This window comes from Cervus canadensis, chromosome 1, assembly GCF_019320065.1.
Source record: "Cervus canadensis isolate Bull #8, Minnesota chromosome 1, ASM1932006v1, whole genome shotgun sequence".
In the NCBI taxonomy this organism is placed as follows: Eukaryota; Metazoa; Chordata; class Mammalia; order Artiodactyla; family Cervidae; genus Cervus; species Cervus canadensis.
The window spans coordinates 87,303,989-87,324,895 of NC_057386.1; the positions used below are offsets into that span (position 1 = coordinate 87,303,989).

Sequence of the window (20,907 nt, forward strand, 5' to 3'; positions counted from 1 at the left end):
TAAGTGATTGAAAACTTATTTCATGGTATCTAAAATTGTATCAAATGAAAATTTCAGTGTCCATAAAGTTTCATTGTAATACAGCCAGTCATTCCTTTAAGAATTTTCTATGGCTGGTTTCCTCTACGAGGAAACTTCCCGGGTCAAGAAGATCTTTTTCCCCACTCCAACCCTTCACACCTATCCTAGTAGATAATCGCTCTACAGAAGAGTTTTGATCCTGTCACTTTCCCTTCAGCATCTGCTGAAACTCCTCCTATAAAGTCCAAGCCAATCCCATGATACTACGATTACAAGCTTAGTTTTCCAGACTTCGCTCCTCTGCGGTCCTTAAAGCCAAAATGGACCTCTTGCTGTTTCCCTAATTAGCATACCATACGCTCCAGTTTGCCCGCATCTCTCCTCCACTCCGCAAGTTCCTCCAGATTAAATGAAAACTGTTACTCCCTTGACACACCTCATTCACCACGAGGGCAGTTTACAGCGAGGCGGTAGGGGTGGGGGAACTAGTGACACAAAACAAGCTAGAGCGAGAGGGAGCACAACAAAGGAGTTCAGAGCGTGAGGTGAGGCGCTCACTGTAAGGGTTCAGAGGTGACATTTACGCCGAAGTTTTAAGGACTCGAAAGGTTAAAAGACTACAAGACCTAGGTAGATGAAAAGAAACTGTAGATTAAGTTAAACAAGCGAACCGAAGGCCCACCTCACCCTATGCACTTCCCTACTGCCCCAATGAAAATGTGAAAGAAAATTCTACAGGAGCAGCCTTGGCCAAAACCACTGGGGAGTGGCTACTCGGTGTCCTCGAAGACAGCAGGTAGATTCCTTTCGCCAAACAATCCCAGTGCGAGTTCCGTGCACACTCTCGGCGCCAGGCGACTCCAGCTCGTCGCCAAAACTTCTGGGCCGTAGCTTTGCCTGCGCGCCCACGCTCCGGGCGTCTGGACAGGCGTGACGGCGCCCATGGGAGAAAAGACACCCCTTTTCGGGGCGCGAAGCGGTTAAAACTATGTCGCAGCTTCTCTCTAACCACTAGTCCGCACCCTCGGAAAGGTGTCCGAGAGGCCGCCTCAGCAGCCGCCTCAGCGCACATGAGGCTCTGAAGCGCAGCGTGGGCGAAGAAGCGGGAGCGGGCGGACGCAAACCGATACCAGGGAAGGGGCGGGGTCCGTGAGCGCATGCGCACAGCCAGAGGACTGGGCAGGCCGTGCCTCCCAGAGGGTTTGCGGAGGAAAGTAGAGCTCGTGGCGCCCCGGAACCCGCGCACGCGCCGTAGCCTCGCCCCGCCTGTGCGCGCGCGCGGCCGGCGCAGCCTCTTCTCTTCAGACCCGCCCCCCTCTTGTACTTCAACTAGAGAAGGAGACAGGCGAGAGCAGGGAAGTGTGGGGCGAGGTGGGCGGGGCGTCGCACGCGAGCGCGGCCAGCAAAAGGACGGCTGAGGGAGAGATCCAAGAATACGTTACCGCGTAAACACCCAATCAGGAGCCGGCCTGACCCCGCCCCCTACCCTCACGTTATTGGCTAGGAAGCCCCATATGGGCGGGGCCGGCCGTGGGGTTGGGGAGGGCAGGGGGCGGGGAGGAGGAGGAAGGCGCTGGCGGGCAGTGATGGCGGCGGGTGATGGGGACGTGAATTTAGGCACCCTGGGGAGTGGCAGCGAGAGCAGCAGCGACGGTAGCAGCGAGAGCCCGGGAGGCGCGGGAGCGGCAGCAGAAGGGGGCGGTTGGTCGGCAACGGCGTTGGCGCTTCTGACGGTGGGCGGGGAGATGCTGCTGAACGTGGCGCTGGTGGCGCTGGTGCTGCTGGGGGCCTACCGGCTGTGGGTGCGCTGGGGGCGGCGGGGTCTGGGCGCCGGGGCCGGAGCGGGCGAAGAGAGCCCCGCTGCCTGTTTGCCTCGTATGAAGAAGCGGGACTTCAGCTTGGAGCAGCTGCGCCAGTACGACGGGTCTCGCAACCCGCGCATCCTGCTTGCGGTCAATGGGAAAGTCTTCGACGTGACCAAAGGCAGCAAGTTCTACGGCCCGGGTGAGGAGGAGTTGGAAGGGGAGGGGGAGGACCCCCTGCAGCTCAAGCACGACCCCCTTCTGATGGGGAGGCCCCTGGGCACCGGGTTAGTTTGCCAGCCTTCTCGACATCTGGACCCCCGAGCCGTATCTGCCGCACCTGAGATGGCCCGCCCCCCACACGCCCCAGCCGCGGGCCCCACCGGTGTTTACTCCTCGAATTCGGATCCCAGTGTCGCCCCAGCAATGAGCTCTGAATATTCATCTTTTTCCTATTCCATTTCTCTTCTCAGCCTTTTCTTGGGCTGAATTTTTCAAAATCCTTTTAGTTGTCGCCAGTCACGCTGGCCCTCAGCCTTTACTGAGCTTTCTGGTTTCTGGAATCGTTGGGGGCAGGAAAGAAGGAAGATTTCTGAAGTAGGGACCTAAAATTTTAGGCCCTGTAATTCACAACTTTCTTTACTTTTGTGTGTGTGTGTGTGCGCGCGCCACAGAGCGCTTATCTACTACTCCCCATAAGGCCACGTTTAAGTACACGTAGTTCCAAGTCCCAACCTTCTAGAATCCGGTCCCATATGCAGCACCGTGACTTTTTTTTAAAACCGGTTTTGATACAGAGATGTTTTCCAAGATTAACAGTCTATGTGGGATGAGGCTGATCATAATGCAGATCCTAATAAATACTGGCAAGGTTATTCGCCCTGAGTTTTGGAGGTGGAACTCATATACCCAGCAGGCGTGCTTGTACAGATTCTTCTTTTTTTTTTTTTTTTTTGTAGCAGGAAGGCAAGTATGAAAATACACGTTGATTATCACTTTGTTTTCACTGAGAAGAAAGAACTTTATAAACAGCTATAAATTCATATCACCATGCACCAGTTCTGCAAGTTAAATGTTTCTAAAGCTTTGCTTTCAGAGAACTATGTAAGGTGGTTGGTTTAGAAACCCTTCTTTAACAATGTAGTTATAGCAGACATTTCAGTTCAGACTCATGAAACCTGTTGGCATACCATAAAATGGAGCAACATTGTACATTCTGGTTGTGTAGTTATTCTGAGCTTTTAAGGAGTTACTACAATAAAAGTAAATAAAATTAGAGACCTATAGTGACCTGTTAATTTGGAAGAGGACATCCAAGTCTTAAGGGGTTGGCAAATCTAAAAACAAGTTGGTTTCCTCTTTAATCTGTTAGTTCATGATGTTTATTGACACCTGCAACTGTACACTTACGATTTCTGTGCTTAGTGTCTGGAAGATATTTTAGAAGTGTTTTTGGTTTGTTGTTTGTTAATTGGATTAAAGAAGAGAAATGGGAGATTCTACACCCGATAACAACGAGCATGTTGAACTATTTCTTAGTTGTTTGTGTTTTGTGTATATATTTACATTCAATCCAACCAAGTCACAGATAGCTTATAAAGTACTTGCTGCTTGTATAAAAATGAAAACCAGATGTCTACCCATTCATATCAGCTGACATAGTTAATACATTTTTGTTTACTTAGCGAATGTGGGTAGGGGCAAAGGACAATATTTAAACGAACAGACCAAATTAAATTTTTTTTTTAGTCAAGAATTTACACAGTATTATGTATTCAGTGATTAGAAATTGTGTACAGGTCTAGGTTTTTAATACAGAACTTACCCAAACTAAAAACTCTGCTTTTGTAGCCCCTATCTAAACGGACAGTGAAGCAACCAAGTGTTTAGTGCAAAGAAGCATATCAGTCCTCACACATTAATGCCTTGCCACTATCTGAAAATAGCTAAGAGAGACAGCCATGGACACAGTTTGGCAGCACCCAGTGGCAAATGTTCTGCAACAGAAATTTTTAAATTAAGATGACAGTCATCGTTATAATATAGATAGTCTTTGTGTGGCTCGAGCCAGTGAGGGGGTTCCCCTCAGATGACAACAGAGGACTCAGTTTTAGGTTAGCTTTCACTGATTTCCAGGTTCTTCATGATGAACAGGCAGAGTGACACTCCATTATTTCATTCTAAGTAGTTTTGAACAACCTAAACAGATACTTGGAATACTTTTTTATTGAAAGGAACCTTAAAGTTAGCCAGATCAGCTTATGGATTTGGAATATATTTCACATTAAGAGGAGATCTAACATTTCCCAGAAGTCTTGAAGCAAGATTTCGGGCTATAAAACAAATTCAGTTTTTATTTTAATTTTTTTATCCTCAAATCAATTAAGGGATTTTGTAGCAGAGTAATTCAGAAGTAAAAATCCTTCTATGAGACTTTGTAGCTTGAAAGAATGAGTTTAGGGAGTCTAGCCAATATCCACTCCCAGTTCTCAATAATGGTTTTAGAGTTAAAAGATTGTTTGTGAGGCTTTTCTGTGTTGAAGTTATTTTTATTTTTAGTCATAATTTTTAAAGTTTGAGTTCTTAAAAAATTAAATGTTGGCAGTTTAATTTAGTGGAGTAAACAGACATTGGGAAACAATTGGCATTAACTACATTTGTCAATATTAAGTTTAGTAACAGTTCAGGCACTTGGCCAGTTTGTGAGGAAAGTGATCATGTAAGAAACAAAAAATATGGGAGGAGAAAGGAAACAGATTTGTTAAGCAGCTACTACATCACATCTATTATTTTGTCATCTCCACAATGCTTCAGTGAGGTTAGTGAACATCCCTATCTTTAAGAGAGAGAGCTTGAGGTTTAGGAATTTGGAGTAAATTGGTTGGGTCACACAGACATGATATTCAAATCCGGATATATTTGACCACAAAGCCTGTCTACTCTATTTCAGATAAACTGCATTCTGAGATAAACTTACATAGAGAATCTGTTATTTTTATACCCTCTCCTGGTTCCCATAAGGATTTAAAGCCTCAGAGAAACATACTTCGATGGCTTTATGTTGTGATGTTCAATATGGTAGCCACAAGCCACATGAATTGAGTTTCTCAGTCACTTGAGCCATATTTCAAGTTCCCAAACAGTGCACTTTATAGAGCATTTCCATCTTCCCATCGAGTTCTGATTCTAGAGGTTAGGGTAGAAGGAGGAGGAAACTCCCATTTGGGGCTTATTATCTCGTTTAATTTCCAGACAGCTCTAGGAGATAGGTGATGTTCCCATTTTACAAATGTGGAAACTGAATTCAGAGATTTTGCCCAAAATTACATATCTGGTAAATGGCCAAGCTAGAAATCAAACACAGTCTAACTGGCTTCACAGGCTATGCTTACTACTATATTACAAATAATATAATTTCATGTTTCCAGCATCATAATAGATGAGGAAGACTCATCTATCATTTTAACTATTAATATTAATAATTTGGAGTAATATTTCTGCAGTGGGATTCTAGCAAAACTTTTTGCTTTTATTCTTTATAACGGCAGGAAATATACAGTTATACAACTGACCTTTCTAACAGTTTATTCACATTTCTGGTATTAAGATACATAGCTTCCCCTTTATTCCATGTAGAGTTTTTTTTGACATATAACAAAGCTGTAATTTCTCCAATATACCATTTAAATTCCACTGGAAAGAAAAAAGTTTCTAAGAAGTACCCCCATGACATGCCTAATATTTAGGAGATGGGGAAAAGGAGTTCATACACCTTTTATGTGTTCTTCCTCCTTTTTTAACTTGATATCCACATGTTAATTTTATTTGTAGTTTGCAAAATTGCAGCTGAAGCAAGAGTTGCAGCATATGGACAAACATATTCTTTCATGAATGTCCTATTGACACTATCCAGCTTTCATCCTAGACTTTTGTTTTGAAGCCAACTGGGTCTGTGTTAGGTCTAATGCCCATGCACATTCATTACCTACCAATCAGGTAAAAGGACCAGCTAAGTTTTCTGATGAATTTTGATACTCTGCTCAAATTTATACTAATTTCTTTTTTTTTTTTTTGGCTGTGCCATGTGGTTTATAGGATCTTAGTTCCTCAACCAGGGATCAGACCCACCCCTGTATTGGAAGTTCAAAGTCATAACCGCCGGCTTGGCAGGGAATTCCCTTTACTAGTAAATTTCTACAGTACCTAGTTGGTTGGCTCCTCTGAGTTCAACATCATTCCATTGTTTTTAGTCAAAGAGGGAATTGTGTTAAATACTAACACAAAGTATAAAAGGATAGCTTAAACCATGTATGAGACCAGAAGATGTTATTCAGGTTGAAGGAAAGGAGTAGATTAACATCTGGAGGTAGCCCTTTTTACGTTCTTTTCATAGTTCTTTCAACCATGTGGCATAGATCACTCAACCCCCGTATACTTGTGAGATACATCACTAAACAACTGCTGTGCAAGAGCCAGCATTTTGTTTCAAGAGCAACTCTGAGAAGGAATAACCTGGATTTCATCACACTGTTGCCTAGATAAATGTTTTGAGTAATTCTCTGAGTCTTCAAAACTTGTGCTTCCCAGCCCTCATGGAGTTTATGTTCTGTTAAGAAAGACAGATAATAAACTATTACTCAATATGTGATTATAATAAAGGACTTTATTTATTAGGAATAGATGGTAAAAAGAAGTACTTATTTATGTTGGTTTGTCAAGAAAGTGGGGATTGATAATTAAGCAAAAACCTGAAGGAACCAGCCTTACAAAGATTGGGTGTATCATTGTTTTAAAGCTATCTAAGCACCAGACCTAGGACTGATAACAACAGAGGAAGAAACATCCTTATCACCCTTACTGATTTTCAGATTTGACTTCAGGCTTCATTTGATAAGTATCACCTCAGCAGTTCTTTCTCCATCCTTTTAAGCAATGTGTTTTATTTTTTCTTTATAAACAACATAGCTGGATTTTTAAAAATTAAATTTAATGCCAGTACTGTCTTTTAACAACTTAATCAGTTTATATTTTTTGTCCCTACTAGCATATTTAGATTTATTTCTACTGTCCTATTTAGTAATTTCTCTGACCACTTTTCTTTGCCTTCTTTCCCACCATTTTTTCTTAGATGGATTTTTTTATTCCACTTTTTCTGCCCTACTGATTTGTTGTTTCATTTTAGTATTGTTGATTTACAGTTGTATTAATTTCTACTGTACAGCACGGTGTTCCAGTTATACACATACATACATTCTTTTTCATATTCTTTTCCTTTGTGATTTCTCACAGGGTATCAAATATAGTTCCCAGTGCTATATAGCAGTACCTTTTGTTTATCCATTCTCTATATACTAATTTGTATCTGCTCATCCCAAACTCCCGACCTTTGCCACCCCCATTCCACCCATCCCTTACAAGCCAGAAGTCTGTTGTCTATGTTTGGTAGTCTTGTTTCTATTTCATATCTACCTGCTAATTTGGATGCATTCTATTTGTATTCTTTTGGTGGCAAGAGTCTTTTCCTTAAATTTTTTCCATAGGCATTGTCACTCTGAACAATATATGAATGTTAACCAAACATTTTTGTACAAATTAGAAAGAACTGTCACTTTAAAACACTTTACTGCCATTGGACAGAGTATTTCTTAATATTAAATATACAAAACAATAGTGTAGACAGATGTGAATGGTGTCCCCTGGAGTTGTATGGTACACAGCCATATGTTGTGGTCTTGGGTTAGAAGGCTTTAACTCTAATCCCTCCCCACTCCATTTTCTATGTTATTTCTATTAGACTTACAGTTTTACTGTAGTTTTTTAAACACTACCCTCAAACTGAATAATAAACTTTTTTTAAATAGGCAATTTTCATTTACATTTACCAATAGAGTTACCATTTTCTTCTTTCACTGTCATTTCTTGCATCTCATACTTTTGTTCAGAGTTCAGTTTTCATTTTAGTGAGGTATGTCCTATAGTTTTGTCATTGATAGAAAAAAAATCACTTTCTGCCCTCATTCAGGAATTATAGTACAGATCCAGTTCCAGTTCAGTCGATAAGTCATGTCCGACTCTTTGTGACCCCATGAACTACAGCACGCCAGGCCTCCCTGTCCATCACCAACTCCCAGAGTCTACCCAAACCCATGTCCATTGAGTTGGTGATGCCATCCAGCCGTCATATCCTCTGTCGTTCCCTTCTCCTCCTGCCTTTCCCAGCATCAGGGTCTTTTCCAGTGAGTCAACTCTTCGCATCAGGTGGCCAAAGTATTGGAGTTTCAGCTTCAACATCAGTCCTTCCAATGAACACCCAGGACTGATCTCCTTTAGGATGGACTGATTGGATCTCGTTGCAGTCCAAGGGACTCTCGAGAGTCTTCTCCAACACCACAGTTCAAAAGCATCAATTCTTCGGTGCTCAGCTGTATAGTCCAACTCTCACATCCATACATGACCACTGTAAAAACCGTAGCCTTGACCAGACAGACCTTTGTTGACAAGGTAATGTCTATGCTTTTTAATATGCTGTCTAGGTTGGTCATAACTTTCCTTCCAAGGAGCAAACATCTATTATTTCATGGCTTCAGTGGCCATCTGCAGTGATTTTAGAGCCCAAAAAAATAGTCTGTCACTGTTTCCATTGTTTCCCCATCTATTTCCCATGAAGTGATAGGACTGGATGCCATGAACGTAGTTTTTAACAATGCAAACCTTTAACAATATTTTAATATATTGAGCGCCTTTTGTATCAGTTTAGAAAGAACTCTTTCAGTTTTTGGAATGTGTGTGTAATTCTGTTATGAATATATCATTTAATAGTCCACTTTTAATGAATATTTGTTTCCAGTCTCTTGTTATTGCATACATGCATGCATGCTCAGTTGCTTTAGTCATGTCCAGCTCTTTGTGATCCTATGGACTGTAGCCCACCAGGCCTCTCTGTCCATGGGATTCTCCAGGCAAGAATACTAGAGTGGGTTGCTATTTCCTCCTCCAGGGGAACTTTCCTACCCAGGGATCGAACCCATGTCTGCCAGTGCCTTCTGCATTACAGGCAGATTCTTTACCTACTGAGCCACCTGGGAAGCATGGTATCATGTACGTATCATTTCAAAATGTTACTAAAATCATCTATTAAATAAATTCCTAGAAGTAAAACTACTGAGTCTTAGGTTATGGACATTTTAAATTTGGATACTTCTTTCTAAATTGCCCTCCAGAGATGTTGGACCAATTTACACTCACATGAAAATGCCTATTTCTCACTCTCTTGCCAAAAATTGATATAAAATTTTTTTATCTTTGTCAATCTAAGAAGTTAAAATAGTATTTCAATATTATTTTAATTTACATTTCTCTTTTTCTCAGTGAATTTTGGTTAGTTACATTTGGAATTTATTTAAGATGTGAAGTAAGCATCAACTTTTGTTTTTGTTTTCTTACAGGGGGCTATTCAGTTATTGCAACACCATTTATAGAATAGTTTTTTTCCCTAATACTTGTAGTTAAGAGATTATCTAGTTTGACCTCTACAATTTTAGGCATGTAAAATTTGCCTCAAATGTAGGGTGTGGCCACAAACCCAAGTATCTTGGCTTGGAAGAGGTATTCTTCCAGTTTTACCATGCTGCCTTCCCTCTAAAAGTCCTGGGAGTTCCTAGAACCAAGCATAAAAAAGATGTATTAGTTGGATTTCATTTAATCACTTTTATATATGGTTTGATTTGTCCTAGGTCCATAAATAATAAGTTACTCAGTGTGCGTACGTGCTCAGTTGTGTCCGACTCTTTGCGACCCCACGGGATGTAGCCTTCAGCTCTTCTGTCTGTGGGATTTTCCAGGCAAGAATACTGGAGTGGTTTGCCATTCCCTTCTCCAAGGATCTTCCTGACCCTGGGATCAAACCTGCATCTCCTACATTGGCAGGTGGATACTTTACCACTGAGCCACCTGGGAAGCCCTATACCAAGTATTATTAGATTTTTTTTTTTAACTTGCTTTAATAATCACAGAAGACTATTGTCAAAATACGCCAGAAAACTAGGCTGTTTAACTTTTAGTGAATTAAAGTTTATCTCTCAGCGCTATGGTTTTTATACCATGAAAATAACTAAAATATTCATTCTGGAATTTTCTTCATAAATACTAATGTATTAATAGATACATAATCACCCTAGTAGAAAATTATTTATTACATATTTTAGATGTTTACTTTTTCCTGGAATTTTTTGCTCATTAAATTAGTGTTTTACAATAACCATATGTTGTTCCCTTATCAAAAATATGTCACTCCATTATATTTGACTGTATGATAGTAAGCAGTTTCAGGATGCAATAACTGGTAGATTTATTGATTTTTGAACTTCAAAAAAATCTGTATCGTAAGTTGTGTTAACTCTTAAAACTTAATGAAATCTGGATTCTAACTAGTATGTCATTTTGGTATATTTAACAGTATCATAGAAGTAAGATTTATCTATAAAATGATGTCCTAGAATATTTGTTTTATAAATACATTTTAAAGAATCTGTCTTGGCTAAATAATTGGGTTCATTTTTTGTAGCAAGAATATTCTTGAAATAGTAAACCTAGTTTTGTATCAGCATTATATTTTAGTTTTTTGGAAGGCAAGAGTATAATTCTCCTATTGTTACTGAAATGTTAATGTTTAAATGAACCTTAATAGTTAAAACAATCTGATTAGTTTATATGAGCTAGCCTTTTAAATTTTTTTTTATAAATTATACCATACCAAAAGACCTAAGAGCTTTTAAAATGTGCTTTCCTTGGGTAGCTCTCTGTTGTTATAGTATTATGGATAGCCAAGAGTAGTCACCAAAATATTAGAGTCATAACATATATGTCAGTTAAATAAGGGGGTAGTGGAAAGGGGAGGTATTACTGAACTCTCAGGTATGATTCTGATTGTGTTAGGGATGCAGAGGAATATACTTTAACTGGACCTCAAATCCTCCTTTCTCAGCAGGTCATCCTTTTCCATCTCTAGTTCTTAGTCTTAATATTACATTCTTTATGCTATTACAGGAAAAAGAAAACTATTTTCAAAAAGACCTTTTCAGAAGTTAAATGCTTCATGTGGGAAATTCGAAATATGTGGAGAGGTCATTCTTTTCAATAGTTAACAGAACATCATTTTGTTTAGGATTAGGCTTGCATTATTAACTGTTGCCTCTAGTTCACTCTTAAGTTATCCAAACCAAAAAACAGCATTCCCTCTTAGGGAAGTTGGCAGGAAATTTTACTAAAGAATACACTGGTATGTTATCCATATACTTAAAGATGGAGGTTCTTATGACTTCTGTTTTTATAGTGATCATCTTTTCGTCTCCTTTTTACCATTTGGATGTTTTTAAGGTTGGTGAAGTATCCTCAAGTAGATTGAATTTTGTAGACCAGGAAGGTAAATATTATATAACATAATGCTAAGAAAAGCTATTGATTTCTACAGCTTTTTTTGGTTAATGTTCTTCCATTTTAAGAGGTATTTTAAAATAGCCATTCCCCTGAAATTTTGTGATGAGTGAAATGCTCCAGTTTTCAGGGTTGTCATTTCATCTTTGGGTTTGTGGGTCCTCTGTGTTTTCTCAAGATGTACTGTGTTTGGTGTAGTTAGAAAAGTGGTTGGTTCTGTTAATAATTTTAGGCAAGTCATTGAATACCTCTACATCTTTTCATCTGCCAAGAAGGGAGGGCAAAACTATCCCTTCTACTTTGTGATACTATGAGAAGGAAGTGAGATTGCTAGGAAATTCTTCAAAAAGTTGAAATTCTCATTTTCTATTTGTAGTTTTTTATAGCCTTAATCAGTTTTATTTTTTCTTTTGTGTTTGACTCATCACTGTTTTAAGTTTGTAAGCATTGGTCCAGTCAGCATTAAGATTTTTTTGGTCATTATTGTTTCTTAAGAAAATATTAGTGTTTTATATGTATATATATATATATATTTTCCGTCTCTTGAAAACAGCCATTGCCACGTGGAGTTATACCACAGAAAAACTAAACTGCTTTAAGGTGGACCACTTTTCTTTCCCTCGGGGCTGTTCTTGCTTAATTTTAGTGTTGGGTTTTTTGTTGTTTTTTTTTAACTTGCTTAGTTTTAAAAGTTAATGTTGGGAATTCCCTGGCAGTCCAGTGGTTAGGACTCAGTACTCTCACTGCTGGCACTGGGGTTCAGTCCCTGGTTGGGGTCTTGCAAGCCACATGGCTTGGTCAAAAACAGCAATGTTTCTCATTTTAAAAAAGAAGAAGAAATAATGTCATTTGCAGCAACATGATTGGGCCTGGGGATTATCATAAATGAAGTAAGTCAGACAGAAATATCATATGATATCACTTATGTGTGAAATCTTTAAAAATGATACAGATGACTTACTTATGAAACAAATACAGACATAGAAAACAAATTTATGGTTACCCAAGGGGATGAGGGGAGAATAAATTAGGAGTTTGGGCTTAATGTATATACACTACTGTATAAAAGCTTTCCTGGTAGCTCACTGCCTGCAATAAGGAGACCTGGGTTCAATCCCTGGGTCCTGAAGATCCCTTGGAGAGGGAAATGGCAACCCACTCCAGGATTCTTGCCTGGAGAACCCCATGGACAGAGGAGCCTGGCGAGCTACGGTCCACGGGCTCGCAGAGAGTCGGACAGACTGAGCGACTAAGCGCAGCACGATATAGAGAAAGGACAGGGAAACAAGGACCCGGGGCGGGACTCGGCGTCTCGTGCTGGCCGTCATGGAAACGAGTCTAAAACACAGATACTTTTTAAAACCACATTTTTTTTAGAATTACTTTGCTGTACACTTGAAACTAACAGAGCATTGTAAATTAACTATAAATTTAAAAAAAGAAAAAAAGTTAATGTTTCTCCAAAACAATTAACTCCAATTAAAGAACTTCAGATTTTACTTTGTAAGTAGAAATTTACTACTATTTACTGTAACTAGTACTAAATTTCTTTATCTTAAACATTTAAATAAATACCGTTTTGAATGTCAGTTTAGATGATGGGCAATGTTTGAAAGTTACAAATATTGACCAGTTTTAAGTCAAATTTTTATATATAAAATGTATTTTGTAAATCTTATTTATTAGCGCATAGTTCTTAAAACATTTTAAACAGGAAAATTTACATGGCCTGCTCTACAAACTAAGATGAAGAAACACTTAACTCTTAAGAGATTTATATTATAAAAATTGTTTTTTAAATAGCCAGACTTGGGAATCCTCTGGCTGTCCAGTGGCTAGGACTCTTAACTGCTGAGGGCCCAGGTTCAATCCCTGCTCAGGGAACCTAAGTTTTAAGAAGTGTCCCATTTTCTTCTATAGAAGACATATTTAGAAATAGTTGTGATAGTCACCTAATATTAAGGAGCAAGGTAGAAAGTACTTAAGAATGGGAAAGCAGAATAAAAAAGTACTGGAAGTATTACCTTTATTTTTGTGTTAATATATTATTGTCTAATAATGGTCCTGAAATTTATTGCTAAGGCTCTTTTTTTGTTCCATGCAATAAACTTTTAGAGAATGAATTTTCCTAACTCATTTCTAAAACTCATTAGTTTTCCTAAGTAACCCAGTGAGCTTTATGGTGCAGTGCTTACTGTAGTTCAAACTAAGGTTCATAAATGTTTAGAAATTTTTGAATTTTCTTCTTAAAGGTATAGATGCTTTTCTGACATAACCATCAATTTCCTAAATGCTTTCAAATATGAATATGGGTATAATCATTATTTTACTCATTTAAAAATCAGGGAATTTCCTTTCTTTGTACTGTGTACTTCTCATTAGAAAATACTTCACTCTGTTAAATGGACAGTAAGCTTTTTCACTGCCCACTGATAATAGTTGCTGGTTCATAATAGTTAAGCCAGCAAATTTGATTTTTAAACTGTTTTCTCTAGATTTATTTTGTCATGTATTGATAACTTTTCAGACTCAGGAAAGAAATTTTTATATATAAAATCATGTATTTTGTAAATCTTATTTATTAGCGCATGGTTCTTAAAACGTTTTAAACAGGAAAATTTACATGGCCTGTTCTACAAACTAAGATGAAGAAAAACTTAACTCTTAAGAGATTTATATTATAAAAATTGTTTTTTAAATAGCCAGACTTGGGAATCCTCTGGCCGTCCAGTGGCTAGGACTCTTAACTGCTGAGGGCCCAGGTTCAATCCCTGCTCAGGGAACCTAAGATCCCACAAGCCGTGTGGCATGGCCAAAAATAAATAAGTAGGCAGGCTTAACCAATTAAATGAAGTAAAACTTTCCTCTCCATTCCCCAGAAACATTGCTACTGTTAAGTACTTGGTTTGTATTCTTCCTGGTGCTTTTTTCATGCATATACAAATACGGGTTAAATGTGCATATATGTGTATCTTTTTTAGTTCAGAGGAGGTCATACTATGGGCTTCTGTGATGGCCCAGTGGTTAAGACTATGCTGCAGAGGGCACGGATTGGATCTCTGGTCCAGGAACTTAAGTTCCCACATGCCATACAGTGCAGCCAAAAAAGAAAAAAAAATAAAAATAACTAAATGAATCATACTGTGTAATCTAATTGCTTTTTTCAGTTACTGTATCATGGACTTCTTTGTGCATCTGTACATACAGAGTTACCTCATTCTTTTTGATAGCTTTGTACTGTTTCCTTAAAGTAATGTACTATAATTTCTGTAAGCAAATTCTTGATATAGAAAATTCCGTGGTTTGGATTTTTGTCTGTTAGTATGTGTTTATTTTGTTCCTACTTTATGCCAGGCATGTGGTAAGCATTGACGATCCAGAGATGTGCAGGAGAGTTGCTGCTCTCAAGGACACACTTTGGGAATGACTTGCTTCTGGTAGCCATTCCTCCCTAGACAAAGTGGTTCCTGATTCTATACACTAATTATTTTGTGTCCTTATAGCCATATATATATCCAGCCAATGTTCTGTTGATTATTTTTAGATGCCACAACTAATTAACAGTAATCAATAAGGCATCATTTCCCCTCAAGAAAACTGGCTTCCAAACCTAACTCTTCTAAGCTTCCTCTTCTTTCTAATCTTTAATCACAGTCTTCATCTTTAAATTAAGTTTTTTTTAGTATCTAAAGTAATTGAAATCTAAATTTTCAGTGAAAAACTTTACTTTGGTCAAAAGGTGGATTTCTAAGAAATTTCTTCTTCTTATCCTGTTTAGTGTCTGAGCATGTTTTGAAATTTAAGACTGAGTACCAGATAAGAGTCATGAGGTTTCTTTTATTTGACATTTTCCTTTGAGACATTCTAAAATATTTTTAGATAATCTAAATAATTTCTTTTTTTTCCCCAGCGGGTCCATATGGAATATTTGCTGGTAGGGACGCCTCCAGAGGACTGGCAACATTTTGCCTAGATAAAGATGCACTTAAAGATGAATATGATGATCTCTCAGATTTGAATGCTGTACAAATGGAGAGTGTTCGAGAATGGGAAATGCAGTTTAAAGGTACCTTCATTTTATTGGGTTCTTTACAAATACTAAATTTATGGCCAAAGAAAGTACATGCCATTTTATTACTCTTTAAGAGCGTAAGGATGCTATCTGTTTTCATTGCCATCATTATTTGATGATAAGCATGGGTAACTATCAAAATGATTGTTACATGTGCTTAATGTTAATAAAATCCATATTTAAAAATTCACTTGTTACAAACTGTAAAATTTACAAAAGTTGTAACACCTTTAGTCTTATAAGGCTTGTTCATTAAGATAGAGTTTTTTAAACATAGGCTTATATTTAAAACTGAATTGATTACTGATACTGTAATTTTAGTTTATTTTTAAATGATTTAATTGATCTTACCTTCAAACCATAAAGGAAAAATGTCATTCTCCTTCATTATATGCTTGTGACATCAGTTTTTACTGCCTCAGTGAACACTCTGGACTGCTACCATGTGACTTATGGATCCCTTGAAATATCTCTTCTGGCTTCTTGGCACTTGTACTGGTTCTGCTGGACCAAGCAGTCCTCCTATTTCATCCTCTTGATTTGTCAGTTAATTCACTTAAACTCAGTTCAGAATCCTGACCAAGAAATGACTAAATATTACCATGAACATAACAGTGGACATAACAGTGTTCTAAATTAAACACATGGTAACATAAAAACAAGTGATGTCACATCTAAGAAGAGAGTTTAATAGGAGAAAGAAAAATAATTTACTGAGAGTCACATAGCAGGACCTCAGAGAACACAAGATAATAAGTAACAAGTGAATTTTCATCTGTTCGTTTGGTTTGTTTTCTTAGGGACTACTACATGTGTCACATTTTCTCCCCAAGAATATTTCCTGGTTGGATTTACTTTCCATGTGATTTTCCACCTCATATTTTTCTCCCTACTTTTTCAACCCCAGAAAAGTCACCATTAACTTTTTTAAGATCTTCTCACTGTTGGAAATGCCCTGTGTTGCTACCTTGTTTATTTAATTAAAATTACTTTGGGTTATTAAGTTTAAAGATCTGCTCTGAGACTCGGTGCACAGTAGACGTAAACCAGTTTCAAAGTACATGTCATCAGACCTATTCCAAGAGCCTGGCATGGGTCCTGGACTCACATATATTTTTAAAATGTCTCCAAGTGATTCTGAGACAGTGTCCTTGATTAAGAACTGGTTGTATGGAATACTCTCCTCCAAAGCACAAGTCCGAATCTTTATAAGTTCCCTGATCCTGTTTTCTTTTGTTCAAGCCTTACATGAGTATAAAAAGACTGGACAAGGTAAACGATAGGGAAAACATACCTTATTCTCTATGACTAAAAGAAGCATACACCTTCCCTGCTGTATAATGGAATCGTGAAATAAATTTGATTGCTACTGATTTTCTTTTGATGTATCTTTCAGAAAAATATGATTATGTAGGCAGACTCCTAAAACCAGGGGAAGAACCATCAGAATATACAGATGAAGAAGATACCAAGGATCACAATAAACAGGATTGAACTTTGTAAACAACCAAAGTCAGGGGCCTTCAGAACTGCAATTCTTACTCCCTTTCACAGAATGTCCAGCATCTTTGGGTTTGGTTCACCTGCTGCAAAAAACATTCAACAGATTGTACAAGCTACATGAGTCTCACTATGAAGATTCGAATACTAGACATTATGTATGCTGCCAGACTTGTTTGTTGCAGTTATTTGTAATGTCTGGTGGGGCTTCATCCTGAAAAGGAGGAGACAGGGATATTTTTAAAGAGCAAGAGAGTCACAAGATTACTTTCTCCTTTTTTTCCTTCCTTTTTTTTTTTTTAATCAAAGACAACCTGATATGTATTTGCTACTTGAGTGTACAAGAGATTTTTTTGAAATCTCTTCAAAAAAAAAAAAAAAACAACAGCAAGGAATTGCTGTTTCATGTGCTGTGTTTTGTTTTAGCAGTGAGGTAGAGAGGAGACCTGGGCAGGAGAGGTGAGGGTGCACACCAAATTCAAGTAGTTAAGGCTACTGACACATTAAAATGGTAAATGTGAGTCCCAAGCTTTTCTTTTTGGGTTTTGTCAGGGAAAAGAAGAAAACCTTTATTTCTAAGAAATCTTTGGAAATTAGAAGAATGAATTTCAGGTGGATTTAAGTCAAAGCTAATTCCCCAACAGCAAGATCATTTGAAACTAGTTTTTATCCCTTTCCTTCCCCTAGATCAATCAATATTAATTGTGCCTTATTTCACTTACATAGACTTGAATTATTTTTAGGGAAAGCCCCTATGTGAATTCCGAAGTCACTACAAGCAGCATTGAGACTGAAGTTGGAATATTCTGTTGACTGCAAAACCTTGATGTCATTCTGTGTATATAGAATGTAAAAGGAATATTCAGTGTTACTGCCATATATATGTTAATATACACAAACTTCATTAGCATTATAATGGCCAAATGCATTCCCCCATGCTTCTCTCTTTTCAAAAAAAAAAAAAATTGAAAAACAAATCAACAACTCTGTCCCCTAACAGCTGCCTAATTTCAGGAGTCTTGACTCTCACATCTCACTGGTGTGGGTGCATGGGGCTGTAGTGTGGGTGTCGCGTGGGTGTGTCTGAGTGCGTGTGAGAGCGCCTTGGAAGGGACTCTGCAGATACTGTAAATACCCGTACCATTTTAATAAAGCATGTACAATAAACCAAAATAAGCTTGAGTTGGACTTTATATACAAACTGTAAACCAGTGCATTATAATATGGTAGTCAAGATTGTGTATTTGATTCAAGATAAGGAAAAATCTTGGAATGAGAGGCAGGCACTGGTTAACCAAGTTGTACACATTGTACCACGTTCACTGTAACTTTAGGAAGAAATTCCACTTTGTGGAACATTCTCAAGAGATCTGAGATTATTCAGGTAAGAATTGATATATTAAAATGTACATATTTTTACTTTATATTTTGATGCCAGCTGATTATACTAGAGGTAATAGCACTTCCAATGGTAGTTACTGAACACAAAACAATAAAGGATATTATACTGTTAGGTTTTAAATTCTGTTCGAAAATGCTCTTACTAAAAAGCCCTATGTATGTCCATTATTTGATTTCATCATATCATGACTGTTTAGGTTCTTAATTGGAGACAAGTTATACCAAAAAAGACAATTTTATTTAATAAGTCACCAGTTAGAAGAATTCTCCTGCGGTATGAGTATAATATATGCGGAAGCCATCAAAGAAAAAGGAAGTTTTAATTGTAATAATAAGCTAAAGTATGTAAAATACTACATTCTATTGTATTCAGTCTTGGAATGTTTTGTAGAAAATGAGTTTCAGCCAAATCTTTGCTGAAGGCTGGTTGCAACAACTGAAGAATGTTGGTAAATGCTTTTTGTGTGTTTTTATGTAAAATATTTTCTAAACAGATTTGTTAAAGTACGTGTCCTCTGGAGTAAATTGATATTGAGAGAGAGAGATATATATATATAATGAATCATTTCAGCCTAAAGTAGTAAATCTACACTTGTGAATAGAGAAACCCTAAATATTCATGCAGTAAAAATTATGCAGTCTGTTAAGAAAAATGAGTAATTTTGTGTTTTGGACTTGAAATAAACAGTGTTCTATGGACAGTTCCTCAATTCCAGTTGAGTGTTCTCATTCTTAGGTAGTTTGATGGGCAGTCACTGAGTGTGGGGGTGGGAGCTGTGGTGACTGGCATTGCTGCTGTCCACCCCCTGCCCCACCCTTAACCACTGTTTCCCCAACCTTCCTGGTTATTAGAACCACTCGAGGTGCTTGAAATACAAATTCTTGGTCCCCAGTCCAAACCTGCCACCCAGTGAGCCAGAGTGGAAAAAGAGTGAGTCTCAGACTGTAAGGAGTCCCTTGGGTAATGCTTATGATCAGGCACAGTTGGGAAACACCACACTGGTCTTTTCAAGTTATACAATTGACCTTTGAACAAGGGTTTGAACTGTGTGAATCCACTTTTATGCAGTATTACTATATGCAATAAATACTACAGGACTTCATGGTCCACATTTGGTTGAATTTGTGGACGTGGAGCTGTAGATTTCAGAGGGCTGTAAGGGCACAGGTTAGTACCTTAAACCCCCACATAATGTTCAAAGTTCAGCTGAATTGTCTGTTTTTGTCTTCTACTTGAAATAGACTTAACCTTTGGACAGTTTTGGTCTGATGCCCTGTATTCGTTTTTTTGTTTCATTCCCTAAACGTCCATAGTGTTTCTGAGTAAAATGAGATTTCACATAAAAATGTAGTGTGTGATCTTTTTAAATAGTTTTATTCTCTTAACTTTTTAAAATTTTTTTGATAGCATCTTCAAGTTGGCATTATGTTTCCCAAATAAAGACTATACTGTGAGTACTAGCACAGTTTCTCTTCATTAGAAAGTGAACCCATTCAGATTACAGATCAAGTTTTTTAAAACTTTGACTATGGTGCTAATGGTTACTTAGGTTTTCCTGACAGTGATTCTACCTGCCTTCTTTGAAATCTGCAGAGTCTAACGCATTACTCCCACCTATGATCTAGAAAGCAAAAGTTAATATATTGAACTGGTACTGGGGGAAATTATTCTGTTGAAAACTTGAGGTAAATCAGACTCTCCTCACCCAAGTAGCCCATTTACATTTTGATAACTGAGAAGTGCAACACAGTGCTAGAAATAGATGTCACTGGCATGTTAGTGTATGCAAGGCTATATACACTGTGCATTTATGGATTAGAATAAGCTGGTAAGGAGGAAACTTTAATTTGCAAAGATACCTGTACCCCAGTACTCTCAGCAGCATTGTTTACGATAGCCAAGACATGGAAGCAAACTAAATGATTTATCAATAGATGAATGAATAAAGATGTGATATATATACATGGAATACTACTCAGCCATAAAAAGAATGAAATAATGCCGTTTGCAGCAACATGGATGGACCTAGAAATTATCCTATTAGGTAAATATGTGGAATCTGAAAAGATGATATAAATGAACTTATTTGCAAAACAGACCCACAGACATACAAAACAAACATGGTTACCAAAGGGGAAGGGAGGAGGGAATAAATTAGGTGTCTGGAATTAACATATATAGAAGAGAGAAATAACAAGGACCTGTAAAGCACCAGGAAGTATATTCAATAGGTTATAATAACCTATAATGGAAAATAATTTGAAAAATATATACATAATGTGTATATATAACTGAATCTATTGTACACTTGAAACTAACACAACATTGTAAATTATACTTCAATTTTCTTAATGGTTTAAAAAATAAAAAGCTGGTAATACTAAATATTAAATGTGTAAGTTGCTTTGAGCATAATGAAAATAAGTTACTGAAATGAGCATGGTTCTTTTCCTCTAATGAATTAAAAGTAGCAGATGTTCAATGATAGCTTTTGAGTATGTATGTTCCATTAAGGTCAGCTATCAATCTGCTAGATGATAGTAATCACAGGGTATGATCTATTTGTTGTGGCAAGGAAGTTCAAATGAAACCCACCCAACTTTTCCTGACTGTTTTTAGGCAAAATTCATCATTCCCAGGTAATGTCAGAAAGGCCTGAAACTTCTCAGACACACTTG

General features: G+C 37.8%; 1 protein-coding gene across 1 annotated transcript; it reads left to right on the forward strand.

Moving 5' to 3' along the window:
• Positions 1-1,535: 1,535 nt before the first annotated feature.
• On the forward strand, positions 1,536-18,938 carry PGRMC2 (progesterone receptor membrane component 2). Its single transcript, XM_043486442.1, has 3 exons — positions 1,536-2,025; positions 15,166-15,321; positions 16,724-18,938. The coding sequence occupies exons 1-3, from the start codon at positions 1,536-1,538 to the stop codon at positions 16,819-16,821; spliced, it is 744 nt and encodes a 247-aa protein (XP_043342377.1). The 3' UTR covers positions 16,822-18,938.
• Positions 18,939-20,907: the final 1,969 nt, after the last annotated feature.